Below are 17,877 nucleotides of genomic sequence, written 5' to 3' on the forward strand. Positions count from 1 at the left end.
CTGGATGTGGCCGGGCGCGGTGGCTCAAGCTTGTAATCCCAGCACTTTGGGAGGCCGAGGCGGGTGGATCACAAGGTCGAGAGATCGAGACCATCCTGGTCAATTTGGTGAAACCCCGTCTCTACTAAAAATACAAAAAATTAGCTGGGCATGGTGGCGTGTGCCTGTAATCCCAGCTACTCAGGAGGCTGAGGCAGGAGAATTGCCTGAACCCAGGAGGCGGAGGTTGCAGTGAGCCGAGATCGCGCCATTGCACTCCAGCCTGGGTAACAAGAGCGAAACTCCGTCTCAAAAAAAAAAAAAAAAAAAAAAAAAAAACCAAAAAAAAAAAAGATGCACTGGATGTAACACAGCTGTTGCACTTTACAGTATATCATGGTATGGCTAATTACATTCAAAATGCCTCTCCACTTTATTTGCCATTTATCAGGCTTATTCTGCCAGGGATACAGAGTACACTGGGTATCTGGGGAATGCAAAGATAAATGATCCCTTTCTGAGAGCAAAATAAAAGTCTTAGCATTCTCTAATCTCTTCTCAAGGACAGTCACATAGATTAAAATGGTGAGTAATATGAAGGCTATCAAAGGAGAAAAAAACAGGATTGTGATAAACAGCAACATTCAAGAAAAATTCACTCGGCATTCTAGTTTCCCCAACAGCTGGGGAAGAGTGGACTGAGGGCAGTATCTGTTACCGCTAACTGAAAGAATAAACCCTAGGAATCCTGGCCGTCACAATGAAAAGAATCTAGGAAAGCTAAAAATGCACAATGCCCTCCTTGCCAGGGATGTCTGCAGGAATTCAAAGCCTAGGGTGACTGTGACCCTGACTGTTCAGCAACAATGTGACTCAAAGGCAGTTACTTCAAGACAACATTTTCCAATCTCATAGAAAACTTCCAAGGGAAGCATGATGTTTTGGTTTTTGAATTGCCCAATATAAATTTAATGTAAGATACAATGATTAGAAAAACTATGTATGGTTTTATAGTTAAAGGAGTAAGAAAGAAAGCAGAGAATAGGCCTATAATTCTAACCTAATACCATGCTTATTGCTAACTCAGCAAGTGTTCCAGATTTCATTTTAGTGCTCTGCGCTGTGGGCTCCATGAAGGAAGAGTGAATATGGTCACAGAAGTCTTTCTTTCCATTTTCAGTCTCTATCATCACAAAGAGTTGCACTGATCTCTGCCAAGAGCTTGCCTGAGAATACAAGCGGAGTACAAGTCTCATAGTTAAGGCAGATTTTGCTTGTGGCTAAGTTTTTACCATACAGATGTTTCCGCACTAGAAAAAGACTCTAAGTAGGCCCCTCTAATATAACCCTCGTATTTGTGATTCAGTAAACTACAAACATTGTAGTTTATATCCTTCCAAAGGCCATAGATATAATCAACTCCAAATGAGGAGCTGATTGTACACAGGGAAATGTACATTTTGGTTCAAAGTTCTTCCTAATTTAAAGAAACAAAACAAAACAAAATGTAGATTTTGAACATGACACACTTTCTTTGAAAAGTTATAAAGTCTAGAACAATTAAAGCATCAAAAACACTTGAAACATTTTACCTAGAGATAATTTAAGTATATATTTCATGGAAATAAAAAGGGCCAAAAGCACATTTCTAGTGAGGCTTAGATTTTAGGATAAGTGATCTTTCCTTAGATATGTTCACACACAAAAATAAGATTTAGAAAATGCGTGACAAAAGATTTCTCTTGCCAGCACAAAACCATGCTCGTTAACTTTGAGATTCTACATAATTTTAGAATGCGGATTTTCTACAATATAAATTTACTGCAAATGGAAAATAATTATATAGCTCATAATTGGTAAAAGTATAAATAACACAGAGAAATATTCTAAGAATATACGCATATTCTAAGAACATAAGGTTCTTATATGCTGAATGAAAACATCCAAAGGAAGCACAGTACTAACTTGACATATATCATCTTTGAACTCTGTAGTTCTAAAGAGTGGTTCAAATGAGTATTTCACTTTAGACCCAGTTAAGTCCCTTTCTCTTGTCCAGTGGACACAGGAAACCATGAATAAAGTTCAGAAAATAGATTTCTAGGTCCTGACACCTTTGAACAAAGACCTATAAATTTATAGATTTAAATTCTGGGTTCATTTCCAAATCATTTCCAGTTAAATTAAGGTCAGGTTAATTGATAATGCCAACCCTTGGACAGAATTAAAGTAACAGATTACAAAGAAGGGTCAGAATCAAATTAAAATTCAGTTAAAATCTATTCTTATAGACTCAGTAATTTAGGTTTACATTTTAAGTTATACTAGTAATGGAAAATTAACATATTAAAAAGACAAACAACAAGTATAATTATGCTTAAGTATTTATTTTCTAAAGTAAGGACTAAATTGTCTCTCTTCCTTAAGTAGGAGTTAGGTTTGGGAATTCATGTCTTTGAAATGACAAAGATAACTTAATACAAATGGCACATCAGCCTTTAAAAAGGCTTAATTTGGTTTCATTTTGAGACACCAGGTAAACCTGAATAAGCATACACAGAAAAGGGATAAACTGGATTATGTAGGATAATTCTAAAAAATCAGGGGTCAGCAGAAAGCTTTTCTACTCTCAACATAATATGTGATACTAAATTTCAACTTAATCTAATAGTATTAAAAAAAACTGTACTCATATAACAGAATGTCTGTTAATACTGCTAGGTCACAAAGTATCCAAAGAAACAGAATAGTCAAGTTGCTTTTTCCATAGTAATCCAATCGGATTTTTCTTAAACAAGTCAGTATCTCACAAAATATAAATATCTACAATACTCATGGATGCAGAGTGCTGACCTAAATGTTATAATTTATTAACAGCTTCCCGTTTTTAAAAGTACAAGGTAATGAAATAATATGGTATGCTACACATCAAGTTACTGCTGGTTTACAGAGTACTTTTAGAGTGTTTAAGCTGGCTTTAGTGGGTTATCAGAAAGAGTAAGTTTAAGCAAGTTTCTTCATATACATTTGTGAATATAAAAAAACAAGGCACTTAATGGCAACAGTGCTGTCCCAGAATATCTTACAGACCAGCTCCAGCAGGTAACCTTTGGTACAGCTCCTTAACCTCTTCGTGTTTTGCTTTTCCTTTATCCACACTTTGCTTACGCATCTCAGCCATTTCAATACACCACTCCTCAAATTTGGAATTATCCCGATCTACCAGCTCTTGAAGAAAGGCTATTCAAACAGAAAAACAAAAAACAACTTTATCCTTGTATTCAAATACAGTGAATCATGTTAATCTCTAAATTATATCAAATACTGATTAAAACAATGGCAGAAATTCCAACTATGGTTTCCTTGTCTGATAGAAACCTCCAACCTGAAGGCAGAAATAAAACTGAAGACAGCCACTGGAATACTAAGTTGATTCTCCTCACCTAGCTCTCCATGGTATCAGCCTCCCAGAAAATTCAAATGGCTCAAAATCACCACTTTAGAATAGATGACACCACCAAGCTGAGAAAACTGCTGAGTAAAATGACTAAGACTATCTTCGGGGCAGCAGCAATGCTACCTTTTTATTAGGAAGTCTAGAAAATCCATAAATAATTGGATAAAATTCACAAATACTCTATAAGCTGAACCAAAGAAAACCAAATTATATTTTAAATACATGTCTTGATTACCTTCCCATTTTTTCATGATTTCATTGCTTTGTTTCAGATGTTCATTTCTTTCTTTTTTTTTTTTTTTTTTGAGACAGAGTTTTGCTCTTGTTACCCAGGCTGGAGTGCAATGGCACGATCTCGGCTCACCGCAACCTCCGCCTCCTGGGTTCAGGAAATTCTCCTGCCTCAGCCTCCTGAGTAGCTGGGATTACAGGCACGTGCCACCATGCCCAGCTAATTTTTCGTAGTTTTAGTAGAGACGGGGTTTCACCATGTTGACCAGGATGGTCTCGATCTCTCGACCTCGTGATCCACCCGCCTCGGCGTCCCAAAGTGCTGGGATTACAGGCTTGAGCCACCGCACCCAGCTGTTCATTTCTTAAAAGTAAATATGTGACTAATATTTACTTTCACCAACATTTATCATATGGAATCAATTTATCATAATAAATAAAAGCAATCTATTTGTTATCATTAATGTTTGAGCATGGTACTCTAAAACACCTGCCTGATATAATCCAGGAAAATTGCCTTACCTGGAACTTGAACAGTAGTGTTGGGCTTTTCTTGAGTCTGCAGTCTATAAACCAACATATATGCATTTCGAGAGCAATGAGTTCCTTTGCCGCACTTGGGTTTACGTGTCTGAGACTTAGAAGGTTCTGCTGAGATAGAGAAATCAAAAGGTACCTTAACTTAAATACATAGAGTTTGCTTATTCTTTAGTGGGGCTATAGAAAACAATTTCCAAAATATACACCCAAGTCACATTAACACGAATCTAAAACAGTCAAAGGCCATACAAATTTGACAGATTCGTTAGCTTTTAACATTTAAAAAAGTTTACTGCCCCTATTGCCTGCCACATTCCATTTTCAAAAGATGAAAAGAAAATATATTTTTCTAGGGAACAAACCTGGAACAACAAAAAAATCACTCTTGCTATAAGTTGATTTTAATGTTAGGCTTAATTACAAAAATTAACTGAAGCAGGGCACAGTGGCTCGTGCTTGTAATCACAGCACTCTAGGAGGCCAAGATGGGCGGATCACTTGAGGCCAGGGGTTCAAGACCAGCCTGGCCAACATGGAGAAACCCTGTCTCTACTAATAATACAAAAATTAACTGGGTGTGGTGGTGCACACCTATACTCTACATACTTGGGAGGCTGATGCAAGACACTTGATTGAACCGGGGAGGCGGAGGTTGCAGTGAGCCGAGATTGTGCCACTACACTCCAGCCTGGGTGACAGAGAGAGCCTCTGTCTCAGAAAAGAAAAAAGTTAAGGGCCGGGCGCGGTGGCTCAAGCCTGTAATCCCAGCACTTTGGGAGGCCGAGGCGGGTGGATCACGAGGTCACGAGATCGAGACCACCCTGGTCAACATGGTGAAACCCCGTCTCTACTAAAAATACAAAAATTAGCTGGGCATGGTGGCGCATGTCTGTAATCCCAGCTACTCAGGAGGCTGACGCAGGAGAATTGCCTGAACCCAGGAGGCAGAGGTTGCGGTGAGCCGAGATCGCGCCATTGCACTCCAGCCTGTGTAACAAGAGCGAAACTCCATCTCAAAAAAAAAAGAAAAGCCGGGCGCGGTGGCTCAAGCCTGTAATCCCAGCACTTTGGGAGGCCGAGGCGGGTGGATCACGAGGTCGAGAGATCGAGACCATCCTGGTCAACATGGTGAAACCCCGTCTCTACTAAAAATACAAAAAATTAGCTGGGCATGGTGGCGCGTGCCTGTAATCCCAGCTACTCAGGAGGCTGAGGCAGGAGAATTGCCTGAACCCAGGAGGCAGAGGTTGCAGTGAGCCGAGATCGAGCCATTGCACTCCAGCCTGGGTAACAAGAGCGAAACTCTGTCTCAAAAAAAAAAAAGAAAAAAGTTAAAGTAAGTTTTAAGCCGGGCTTGGTGGCTCACGCCTGTAATCCCAGCACTTTGGGAGGCCGAGGCGGGCAGATCACAAGGTCAGGAGTTCCAGACCAGCCTGGCCAATACGGTGAAACCCCGTCTCTAAAGAATAAATAAATAAATAAATAAATAAATAAATAAATAAATAAATAAAATAAGTTTTAAAATAAAAATAGGCCAGACATGGTGGCTCACATCTGGACAGCATGGTGAAACCCCGTCTCTACTAAGAATTCAAAAAGTAGCTGGGAATGGTGGCACATTCCTGTAATCCCAGTTACTCAGGAAGCTGAGGCAGGAAACGCTTGAACCCTGGAGGCAGAGGTTGCAGTGTGCCACTGCACTCCTGCCTAGGGAAAAGAGTGAAATTCTGTCTCAAAAGAAATAAATACATAAAAATCGAGACTGATGCAATCACTGAAGGGAACATGGGACTTCAACTCTCCTGGAAATATTTTATTATTATTATTATTATTTTTTTTTTTTTTTGAGACAGAGTCTCCCTCTGTCTCAGGATGAAGTGCAATGGCACGATCTTGGCTCACTGCAACCTCTGCCTCCTGGGTTCAACTGATTCTCCTGCCTCAGCCTCATGAGTAGCTGGGATTACAGATCCCTGGTTCATCTTTGTAGTTTTAGTAGATATGAGCTTCTACCATGTTGTCAAGGCTGGTCTCGAACTCCTGACCTCAGGTGATGTACCTGCGTCAGCCCCACAAAATGCTGGCATTACAGGCATGAGCCACCACGACCAGCCCATTTCATTCCACTTTTTAAAATCATGTTATTTAAGGCCGGGTGTAGTGACTCACACTTATAATCCCAGCACTTTGGTAGGCCAAGGCAGGAGGATGACCTAAAGTCAGGAGTTCAAGACTGGCCTGGCCAACATGGTAAATCCTTGTCTCTACTAAAAACACAAAACTTAGCTGGATGTGGTGACACGCACTTGTAATCCTAGCTACTGGGAAGGCTAAGGCAGGAGAATCACTTGAACCCAGGAGGCAGAGGTTAGAGCGAGCAGAGATCATGCCATTATACTCCAGCCTGGCAGATAAGAGTGAAACGCCATCTCAAAACAAGAAAACAAAATATGCTATTTTATTTTTTAGGTCAATTAAATTTAGATTTATTTTTATGATTTTGACTAAATTAAAGAACTTCTGTTTACTAAAATGATTACTGAGCTAATTTTTATTTTTCTAACTGTACATATACATTTTATATATACTTTTATTAAAAAATAACATTAAAACAAATACTTGTACACCAAGCAATCATTTAACAATAAAAATATTTTCAGCTGGCCACGGTGGCTCATGCCTGGAATCCCAATTTTTTGGGAGACAGAGCCGGGTAGATCATGAGGTCAAGAGATCAAGACCATCCTGGCCAACATGATGAAACCCGATCTCTACTAAAAATACAAACATTAACTGGGTATAGTGATGTGTGCCTGTAATCCCAACTACTTAGGAGGCTGAGGCATGAGAATCATTTGAATCTAGGAAGCGGATGTTGCAGTGAACTGAGATCACACCATTGTATTCCAGCCTGGGTGACAGAGTGAGATTCAGTCTCAAAAAAAAAAAAAAAGAATTAAATGCTAACAAGCAGAAGCATTAGCCACCCGTCTCTATGAAGTAAACAGCAAGTGGAAAACATGAAGTATTTCAGATGACAACTACAGCACATGAAAATGATTTTCCAATTGGGTTTCAGTGTTCCAGGTAACTTTCCAAGAGGTTATGGAGGCAGATCATTTGAGGTCAGGAATTCAAAACCAGCCTGACCAACATGATGAAATCCCATCTCTATTAAAAATACAAAAAATTAGCCAGGCATAGTGGTGTGCATCTGTAATCCTAGCTACTCAAAAGGCTGATGCAGGAGAATCACTGGAAGCCAGGAGGCAGAGGGTGCAGTGGGCCAAGATCATGCCACTGCACTAAAGCTTGACCAACAGAGTGAGACTCCATCTGAAAAAGAAAAAAAGGGGCTGGACGCAGTGGCTCACTCTTGTAATCCCAACACTTTGGGAGGCCAAGGCGGCGGATCACCTGATGTCAGGAGTTTGAGACCAGCCTGACCAACATGGAGAAACCCCATCTCTACTAAAAATACAAAAAATTAGCCAGGCATGGTGGTGCAGGCCTGTAATCCCAGTTACTTGGGAGGCTGAGGCAGGAGAATCGCTTGAACCTGGGAGGCGGTGGTTGCAGTGAACCAAGATCAAACCATTGCACTCCAGCTTTGGCAACAAGAATGAAACTCTGTCTCAAAAAATAAAGAGAAGAAACAAAGAGGTTATGGGCATTTCTAAAGAAATCCAGTTTTCAGATCCTCAATTAACCATGTTCTTTCCTAAAATGGATCTGCCTCAACACTGAAGTCCCATGATGGTTTCTACTTCTCTTTCACAATCATTTGATTCCCATGTCACAAAAGAAAGATATAACCTCTCAGTGACAGACGAGGGTCTTAACTATCACATTAAGATATATTTATAAAAAAATACATTTACAGTAAAAAATTTTACTGTTTAATAAAATTTATAACATACCTTTATGAGTTTTATCAATTAAGTAGTAATATTCATAATTTTAAAAACACCACTCTATCCAGAAGTACTTTTTTTTCTGAGACCGTGTTTTGCTCTTGTTACCCAGGCTGGAGTACAATGGTGCGATCTCGGCTCACCGCAACCTCCGCCTCCTGGGTTCAGGAAATTCTCCTGCCTCAGCCTCCTGAGTGGCTGGGATTACAGGCACGTGCCACCAAGCCCAGCTAATGTTTTGTATTTTTAGTAGAGACGGGGTTTAACCATGTTGACCAGGATGGTCTCGATCTCTTGACCTCATGACCCACCCACCTTGGCCTCCCAAAGTGCTGGGATTACAGGCTTGAGCCACCGTGCCCGGCCCAGAAGTACTTTTTAACTATTTAGAGCTTTATAGTCACAAAAAACTTAGTATATTCCAGAAGAATAAAATTCTCCCCAGCGGGTGGATCACGAGGTCAAGAGATCGAGACCATCCTGGTCAACATGGTGAAACCCCCGTCTCTACTAAAAATACAAAACATTAGCTGGGCATGGTGGCGCATGCCTGTAATCCCAGCCACTCAGGAGGCTGAGGCAGGAGAATTGCCTGAACCCAGGAGGCGGAGGTTGCTGTGAGCCGAGATCGCGCCATTGCATGCCAGCCTGGGTAACAAGGGCGAAACTCCGTCTCAAAAAAAAAAAAAAAAAAAAAAAGAGTAAAATTCTGTAGGGTAAACATAATGATGAAAATACTGGTGCAGAGGAAATGGAATTGTTAAAAACGCCTACTATAAAACAAGACCTTTTCGGGTATCCTTGAAAAGGTTGGTGGTGCATATCTAATCTCTATGCTATTTAATGTCATCTGGACATTCTTCTAAGAGTGATGTTACAAATTAAGTTTCAATATTTATAATCTGTCATAAATTACAGCATTTGGAGATAACTTAAAATTTATGATGAAATTTGTTAGACTTTAAAATGTGCAAAGAAAAAATAGTTGTTCAAAGGCGTAGGGACACATGCCTTTAATCTTAGCTACTTGGGAGACTGAGGCATGAGAATAGCTTAAACTCAGGACGCTGAGGTTGCAGTGAGCCGAGATCTTGCCATTGCACTTCAGCCTGGGCAAGAAGGCAACAGGAGCAAAACTCCACCTCAAAAAGAAAGAAAAACCATTAGCTGAGCATTGTGGCACATGCCTATCATCCCAGCTACTCAGAAGGCTGAATCATGAGAACTGCTTGAACCCAGGAGGCAGAGCTTACAGTGAGTCGAGATCGTGTTACCCCAGCCTGGGTGACAGAGTTAAGACTTTGTTTCAAAAAACAAACAAACAAAATTCTGCCAAGTTTGGTGGCAAACATCTGTAGGCCCAGCTACTATTAGGCTGAGGTGGGATGATCATGTGAGCCTAGGAGGTTGAGGCTACGATGAGCCATGATTGCACCACTGCATTCCAGTCTGGGCAACAGAGTAAGACCCTGACTCGAAAAAGAATACAAAACAAAAAAACAAGCATTGCTAATACAAGATGATTTTACATGTGTTTAAGAAATGCAAATATCTTAGCTTGGAAAGTTAAAAAAAAAAAAAAGAAAGAAAGAAATGCAAATATCCTTGCTGGTCCACAACATAACAATCTTGAGCCAGAATAATGCATCACAAATATTTCTAGTAAAATAAATTTATATTTTAAAAGGGCACTCACAACTTAAAGGTTTTACCTAGATCTTCCTCAATCCCTAGTTGCAATTTCTTCCCCTCCATCTTTTCTATGTCTTCATCATTAAACTTATACCATTCACCAGACTGTGGATCTTTCACGTGGGCGATGTAGTGGCCAGAATAAGCACTCACTCCTCTGTGTATGAGGACTGCACTGAGTTCATACACATAGGACCCACCTGGAGAGAAAGGGAGAAAGTAAAAGAAACACTGGATAACAGTATTCCTTATATCCTGAGCCTCAATTGTAAAGATTACGAATCTTTATACATCTGGTATAACTAAAAACACATCACCTACAATTTTTAAAAATTAGTTTTACAAAATAATGTATAAGTACACTCCCTTAACACTCTCTTAAACACATCTCTTAAACAGCACACTGTATTAACTCTCCAAGCCCTCTGCAAAATACACAGATGAAAAACCACAGCCTCCTGGGCACTCGGGGAGTATAAGCTACTGTGCTCTTCAGCACAGACTAGAGAGGCCACACTTTTACCAAGAAAGGTGTTCATACTCTGATTCGTTACAACAATTAAAACTTAATTGACAGTGAATGAACATTTACATTTTAAAATGAACTAAAATGTCTTGAAGTTTGAAAAACATCTTTCAAAGATCTTAAACTTAAAGCAATTATGAAGAAATGTGTTAGAAAAGATCACTTCCACTATATATGTTCTGTTATTTACTAGAAAACAAAAAGAATCATTGATAAACCCACATAATCACAACTAATACTAAAACCTACAGTTTTTTCTAACAAATATTATCTTTTAATATCATTATTATTCTAAAAATTATTTATACTGACTATATATAATTACCATAATGTACCTAACCACACCCATATTAATGAACATTTAAACTGGTAGCATTTCAGGGTCTTTATAAGCAATAATAATTAACTTTGCAGTACAGATCTTTGCACAGATCTTTGACTGTCCCTCCCTCCCTACCCCCACCCCCCACCCCCTGCCCCCTGAGTCAGGGTCTTGCTCTGTCACCAGACTGTATTACAGTAGCACATTCACCTGACTGGAGTACAGAGCACAATCACAGCTCACTGCAGCTTCAACCTCCTAGGCTTAAGTGATCCTCCCACCTCAGCCTCTTGGAGTAGCTGGGACGAGAGGCGTACATTTTAATTTTTTCAAATTAATTAATTTTGAGACGGAGTTTTGCTCTTGTTCCCCAGGTTGGGCTCCCCCTCCCGAATTCAAGCAATTCTCCTGCCTCAACCTCCCAAGTAGCTAGGGTTACAGGCACCCAACAACACGCCCAGCTAATTTTTAGTAGAGACAGGGTTTCACCATTTTGGCCAGGCTGGTCTTGAACTCCTGACCTCCCGCCCAAAGTACTGGGATTATAGGCTTGAGCTACTGCACCTGGCCTTTTTTTTTTTTTTTTTTTTTTTTTTTTTTTTTTTTTTTTGAGAGAGTTTCACTCGTTACCCAGGCTGGAGTGCAATGGCGCGATCTTGGCTTACCGCAACCTCCGCCTCCTGGGTTCAAGCAATTCTCCTGCCTCAGCCTCCTGAGTAGCTGGGATTACAGGCACGCGCCACCATGCCCAGCTAATTTTTTGTATTTTTAGTAGAGAAGGAGTTTCACCATGTTGACCAGGATGGTCTCGATCTCTTGACCTTGTGATCCACCCGCCTCGGCCTCCCAAAGTGCTGGGATTACAGGCTTGAGCCACCGCGCCCAGCAACCTTTTTTTTTTTTTTTTTTTTTTAAAGATGGAGTTTTGCTCTTGTTGCTGAGGCTGGAGTACAGTGGCGAGATCTCGGCTCATTGCAACCTCTGCCACCTGGGTTCAAGCAATTCTCCTGCCTCAGCCTCCCAAGTAGGTGGGATTACAGGCACCTGACACCACGCCCAGCTAATTTTTTGTATTTTTAGTAGAGATGCCGTATCGCCATGTTGGCCAAGCTGGTCAACTCCAGGCTTCAAGCGATCCACCTGCCTTGGCCTCCCAAAGTGTTGGGATTACAGGCGTGAGCCACCGCGCCCAACATCCCCCACCTTTTTTTTTTTTTTAATACACTGGGTCTCACTGTGTTGCCCAAGCTAGAATTTGACTATTTCATTGGTATAATTTCCTTAAAAATGCAAAGAGTAAGTCACAGCAGAGTATAGTCAATCACTCATTAGATAAACAATAAACATGCTGGACACAGTTTCAGGCGTGAATGATACAGCAGTTGACTAAATGAACAAAGTCCCTGCATTGTTGCAGCATAGTGGGGGAAAGAGTAATGCAGATTAATACCTAAAATTAAGTGATCAAAACCCACTGAATTCACCCAAGCAGAAAATACTGAAGATACTGGGTAAGATAAAAATATTTTTAAATATTTCTAAAAGCACTAATTATCTGGCAAGAAAGAATTCTCAGAAGCCCAACGCCATGTGACAGCAATAAGCCATGTAGTAAGGACAACAGAGTTTCCCTCTGGGAGCATTAGGGGAACACTATGATCAACTTCAACTCTGTTTTACTATATCTCAAGGGACTTACGGGATCAGAGACAACAGCTAAGGTTCATAAAAGTTGAGGTGTCTAACAGGGGACTCCCACCAGGAAACTAAGGATCTTTTAAAATCGACAAATAATATTTGTACATATTTATGGGTACAATGTAATGTTTGATATGCTTACATCATGGAATGATTAAATCAAGCTAATTAATATAACCTTTTTTTTTTTTTTTTTTTTTTTTTTGAGGTGGTGTCTCGCTCCGTGGCCCTGGCTGGAGTGCAGTGACATGATCTCGGCTCACTGCAACCTCTGGCTCCAGGATTCAAGCAATTCCCTGTCTCAGCCTTTCAAGTAGCTGAGATTACAGGTACCCACCACCATACCTGACTAATTTTTGCATTTTTAGCAGAGATGGGGTTTCACCATCTTGGCCAGACTGGTCTTGAACTACTGACCTCGTGATCCACCCGCCTCGGCCTCCCAAAGTGCTGAGATTACAGTCATGAGCCACTTCGCCTGGCCAACATAACTATTTTTTGTGGTGAGAACATTTAAAACCTATTTTTTTTTTAGCTATTTCAAAATGGACAATGCATTATGAACTGTAGTCACCATGTTGTCCATAACTCTCCAAAACACATTCATCCTGTTTAACTGAAGTTTTGCACTCTTTAAACATCATCTCCCCATTCCTCAATGTCTCTGCCACCCACCACCCCATTCCCTAGATTCTAGTAACCACCATTTTCTTCTCTATTTTATTTTTTAATTGTCTTTCTTCTCTATCTGTACGTATTTGACTTTTTTAGATTCTATATATAGTATAGATGAGATCACACAGTACTTGTCTTTTTTAGCCTGGCTTGTTTCACTTAGCACAATGTCCTCCAGACTCATCCATGTGATCACATATGACAGAATATCCTTCCCGCTTCCCATTTAAGGCTGAATAGTATTCCATTGTGTATATATACCACATTTTCTTTGAAACTAGAATTCTTTGGTTTAGAAGAATATCAATGGTAAGAGAAAATTATCTGCCTTATACTTACACTTTGGGACCTATGGATAAAAATGAAAAACGAAAAGCAAGTCTCCATTATAACTTCATAAGAAGTTAGCCCTCAAAAAGATTTATTTACCATGAATTCACACTACCTATGAAGTCAGAAAAACCTCAAGCCAAGAGTTTTGTTTGATGTGGTCCTGGGATGAGTGACAGTCCTAAGGAATGAATTCCATCAGAACACACAAACACACGCGTCATGTAACACAAGTCACTCTAACTGCAAGGCAGCAAACAGCAACAAAAGCAAACTGATGGAGATTTTCACCTCAGTCAGTGGAAACAGCAAATACATAAATAAAATTTTAAGTATATTTAAAGAAGTAAATGATGGGACTAGATGAAAATCAAATAATGATGAACAGAATCAAACTTCTAGAAATGGAAATTACAGTCACCGACAGTCAAAACTCTATAAAAAGGTTAAACCTCAGATCGGGTTCATCTGAACAGAGAATACATAAAGTACAAGGTGGAGATAAAGAAATCATGCAGAACGCAGGACAAAGCAATGTAGAGGCCGGGCGCGGTGGCTCAAGCCTGTAATCCCAGCACTTTGGGAGGCCGAGGCGGGTGGATCACGAGGTCGAGAGATCGAGACCATCCTGGTTAACATGGTGAAACCCCGTCTCTACTAAAAATACAAAAAATTAGCTGGGCATGGTGGCGTGCGCCTGTAATCCCAGCCACTCAGGAGGCTGAGGCAGGAGAATTGCCTGAACAAGGAGGCGGAGGTTGCGGTGAGCCGAGATCGCGCCATTGCACTCCAGCCTGGGTAACAAGAGTGAAACTCCGTCTCAAAAAAATAAATAAATAAATAAATATAAAAATAAAGAATATCTGTTATAATTTCTAGGTTAATTATTAGTATTAGGTGGCCCAGGCTGTCTCTGCCCTGGGGCTTTTTTTTTTTTTTGAGACGGAGTTTCGCTCTTGTTACCCAGGCTGGAGTGCAATGGCGCGATCTCGGCTCACCGCATCCTCCGCCTCCTAGGTTCAGGAAATTCTCCTGCCTCAGCCTCCAGAGTAGCTGGGATTACAGGCACGTGCCACCATGCCCAGCTAATTTTTTGTATTTTTAGTAGAGACGGGGTTTCACCATGTTGACCAGGATGGTCTCGATCTCTTGACCTTGTGATCCACCCGCCTCGGCCTCCCAAAGTGCTGGGATTACAGGCTTGAGCCACCGCGCCCGGCTGCCCTGGGGCATTTTTATACTCCACATTTTAGGGTTTACCTGGAATCACCTTCTACTCTTCTCTCTACTGTACTGCACTCCACCCATTACTTCATATTAAAAGTGAACCAGAAAAAGCCTATCTTCCTAACTTCAGGGAACCATAAAGAAAACTACTGGCCAGGCGCAGTGGCTCATACCTGTAATCCCAGCACTTTGGGAGGCCAGGACAGGTAGATCACCTGAAATCAGGAGTTCTAGACCAGCCTAGCCAACATGGTGAAATCTTGTCTCTACTAAAATTACAAAAATCAGCCAAGCACAGTGGCACATGCCTGTAAGCTCAGCTACCTGAGAGGCTGAGGTACGAGAATTGCTTGAACCCGGGAGGCAGAGGTTGTGGTGAGCCAAGATTGCACCACTGCACTCCAGCCTGGGTGACAGGCTATGTCTCGAAAAAAGAAAAGAATAAGACGGCGGGGCGCGGTGGCTCACGCCTGTAATCCCAGCACTTTGGGAGGCCGAGGCGGGTGGATCACGAGGTCAAGAGATCGAGACCATCCTGGTCAACATGGTGAATGAAACCCCGTCTCTACTAAAAATACAAAAAATCAGCTGGGCATGGTGGCGTGTGCCTGTAATCCCAGCTACTCAGGAGGCTGAGGCAGGAGAATTGCCTGAACCCAGGAGACGGAGGTTGTGGTGAGCCGAGATCGTGCCATTGCACTCCAGCCTGGGTAACAAGAGCGAAACTCCGTCTCAAAAAAAAAAAAAAAAAAAGAATAAGAAACCTCCTGAGTCCTGAACAGAGCAGTAAAATAAAAAGGGCAGGGGAAAGAATGTCATGGTCTTAGATTGGCCATACCAGGTTCTTCCAGTTTGTGTAAGCCAGTGAACCTCAAGCCTTAACTTTGTGATCATACCTAACTAGTGGAGGCCCCAAATCACTGACAGAAATAAACCTAAGGGCTTTGCAGAGGAGATGGCATATATCCCAGCCTTAGGGGAATCCCCATAAATAATTCTCTCTGTGCAGTAACCAGCATGCAGTCAAAAACAACCAGGAACAGAAGAAACAAACCAACATGAAAATAACCAGCTCAGACAGACAGATCAGCCTGAACAATATTCCAACAGTGTCAGTCATGGATTATAAAAACTGGATTTTTAATGTTTGAAGTGGTTAAAAAAATTTTTTTCTTGGCCGGGCGCGGTGGCTCAAGCCTGTAATCCCAGCACTTTGGGAGGCCGAGGCGGGTGGATCACGAGGTCAAGAGATCAAGACCATTGTGGTCAACATGGTGAAACCCCGTCTCTACTAAAAATACAAAAAATTAGCTGGGCATGGTGGCGTGTGCCTGTAATCCCAGCTACTCAGGAGGCTGAGGCAGGAGAATTGCCTGAACCCAGGAGGCGGAGGTTGCGGTGAGCCGAGATCGCGCCATTGCACTCCAGCCTGGGTAACAAGAGTGAAACTCCATCTCAAAAAAAAAAAAAAAAAAAAAAATTTTCTTAACATTCTGGATGCCTTTAATAAATTTATGAGGAAATATTGATGACAACAACATTTTAAATACATCAATAACTGAGAAAGGTGATACATATCTATTTGTGGCTCTACTGACCCTAATTGGTCAAAAGCACATCATTTTGCAAGACATGAGAAAGGAGGAAGGGAAGAGAAAAGGAAAGAAAGCTGAAGGGGAACCAAAGCCCAGGATTTTCCAGAAATGCATGAGCCTCCAGAGTATGGAAGTCTGCAGTACACTGGGTTCCAGCAACCTCAGCGGGACCTAGTTCTCAGAAACACAAGCATGTCCAACAGATGAAACCTCAGCTGAAAATGCAGAAGTTAGTAGTATTTAAAGACATTCCAAGGTCTGGGAGGAACAAAGTACGATATGGTTAACGATCAGGGACTTAGCAGGATCTGGAGGCTGGGGTTCTTCTCCCACTACCTTCAATAATCCAGGTGAAAAAGCAGGGACAGCAGAGGAAGATTTAATTATGGGTTACGCTGTGGCTGGCAATATCCCAGTAGAAATATGAGTAAACTATGTACAGGGATGCATGCTTATACAGTAAAATGCCAAAGAAGAAAAACAATAAAAGAAGCGTTCAACATGAAAGTCAGATTAAGTGGTTACACTTAAGAGGAAGAAGGAGGTTTTAACTGTGCAGCTGGGAGGGGCACAAAAAGAGGCTTCTGGGGAACCAGAAATGTTCTTCTTTCTTCATCTGGGGAGTGTACATAATTCATAATTCACCAAGCCATGCATTTTTGCATGTTAAACTTTTAGGAATAAGATCCATTTCAAAATTTAAAAATAAAAAAATAAAATAGACTGAGATACACGAAACTTCAACTATGGAAGGATAAGGCAAGGTAAGGCACTGAGTAAGGGCTGATCGAGGGTGGAAGGCAAGATCACTGAAGGAGAGAAGATCCTATTAGGTCAGCTGGAAGGAGCATCCAAAGGAATCTTACTAGTATTCCCCGTATCATTAATGAAGACAATAATCCACAGGTATTAGCAGTAGCTGTAAATTTATTACCAATAGACTGCATTAAAAATGCTAACATCGGCTGGGCACGGTGGCTCAAACCTGTAATCCCAGCACTTTGGGAGGCCGAGGCGGGTGGATCACGAGGTCAAGAGATCGAGATCAACCTGGTCAACATGGTGAAACCCCGTCTCTACTAAAATTACAAAAAATTAGCTGGGCATGGTGGTGTGTGCCTGTAATCCCAGCTACTCAGGAGGCTGAGGCAGGAGAATTGCCTGAACCCAGGAGGCGGAGGTTGCAGTGAGCCGAGATCACGCCATTGCACTCCAGCCTGGGTAACAAGAGCGAAACTCCATCTCAAAAACAAACAAACAAAAATGCTAACATCACATTACCATTCTTAGAGAGAACCTGGACTTATACTTATCAATTCATTAAACTAATCAACTTTAAGGCTAGATGTGGTGGCTCAAGCCTGTAATCCTAGCACTTTGGGAGGCTGAGGTGGGCAGATCACCTGAGGTTGGGAGTTCAAGACAAGCCTAGCCAATATGGTGAAACCTTGTCTATACTAAAAATACAAAAATTAGCTGGGTATGGTGATGAGTGCCTGTAAACGCAGCTACTCGAGAGGCTGATGCAGGGAGACTTGCTTGAACCCAGGAGGCGGAGGTTGCAGTGGGTAGAGACCGCACCACTGCTCTCCAGCCTGGGTAACAGACCATGACTCTGTCTCAAAAATAAATAAATAAATAAATAAATAATTCAGAATTAAGATAGTTTTAGACCGGGTGCGGTGGCTCAC

At 41.3% G+C, this 17,877-nt stretch overlaps 1 protein-coding gene across 7 annotated transcripts in view; it reads right to left on the reverse strand.

Moving 5' to 3' along the window:
- The window catches only part of USP48 (ubiquitin specific peptidase 48), a 103,863-nt gene that overhangs the window by 47,494 nt on the left and 38,492 nt on the right, over positions 1–17,877 (reverse strand). For 3 of the 7 annotated variants that reach the window (XM_039474154.2, XM_074380245.1, XM_074380248.1), the window contains 3 exons: positions 9,834–10,013; positions 4,190–4,318; positions 3,070–3,219 (listed from right to left, as the gene is read on the reverse strand). In XM_039474154.2, coding sequence (XP_039330088.1) covers positions 3,070–3,219; positions 4,190–4,318; positions 9,834–10,013 — 459 coding nt within the window. The remainder of the gene's footprint in view (positions 1–3,069; positions 3,220–4,189; positions 4,319–9,833; positions 10,014–17,877) is intronic. The other 4 variants (XM_039474155.2, XM_074380247.1, XM_074380250.1 and 1 more) reach the window with 3 other exon arrangements.

The sequence above is a fragment of the Saimiri boliviensis genome, chromosome 11 (genome assembly GCF_048565385.1).
Source record: "Saimiri boliviensis isolate mSaiBol1 chromosome 11, mSaiBol1.pri, whole genome shotgun sequence".
Classification (NCBI taxonomy): domain Eukaryota; kingdom Metazoa; phylum Chordata; class Mammalia; order Primates; family Cebidae; genus Saimiri; species Saimiri boliviensis.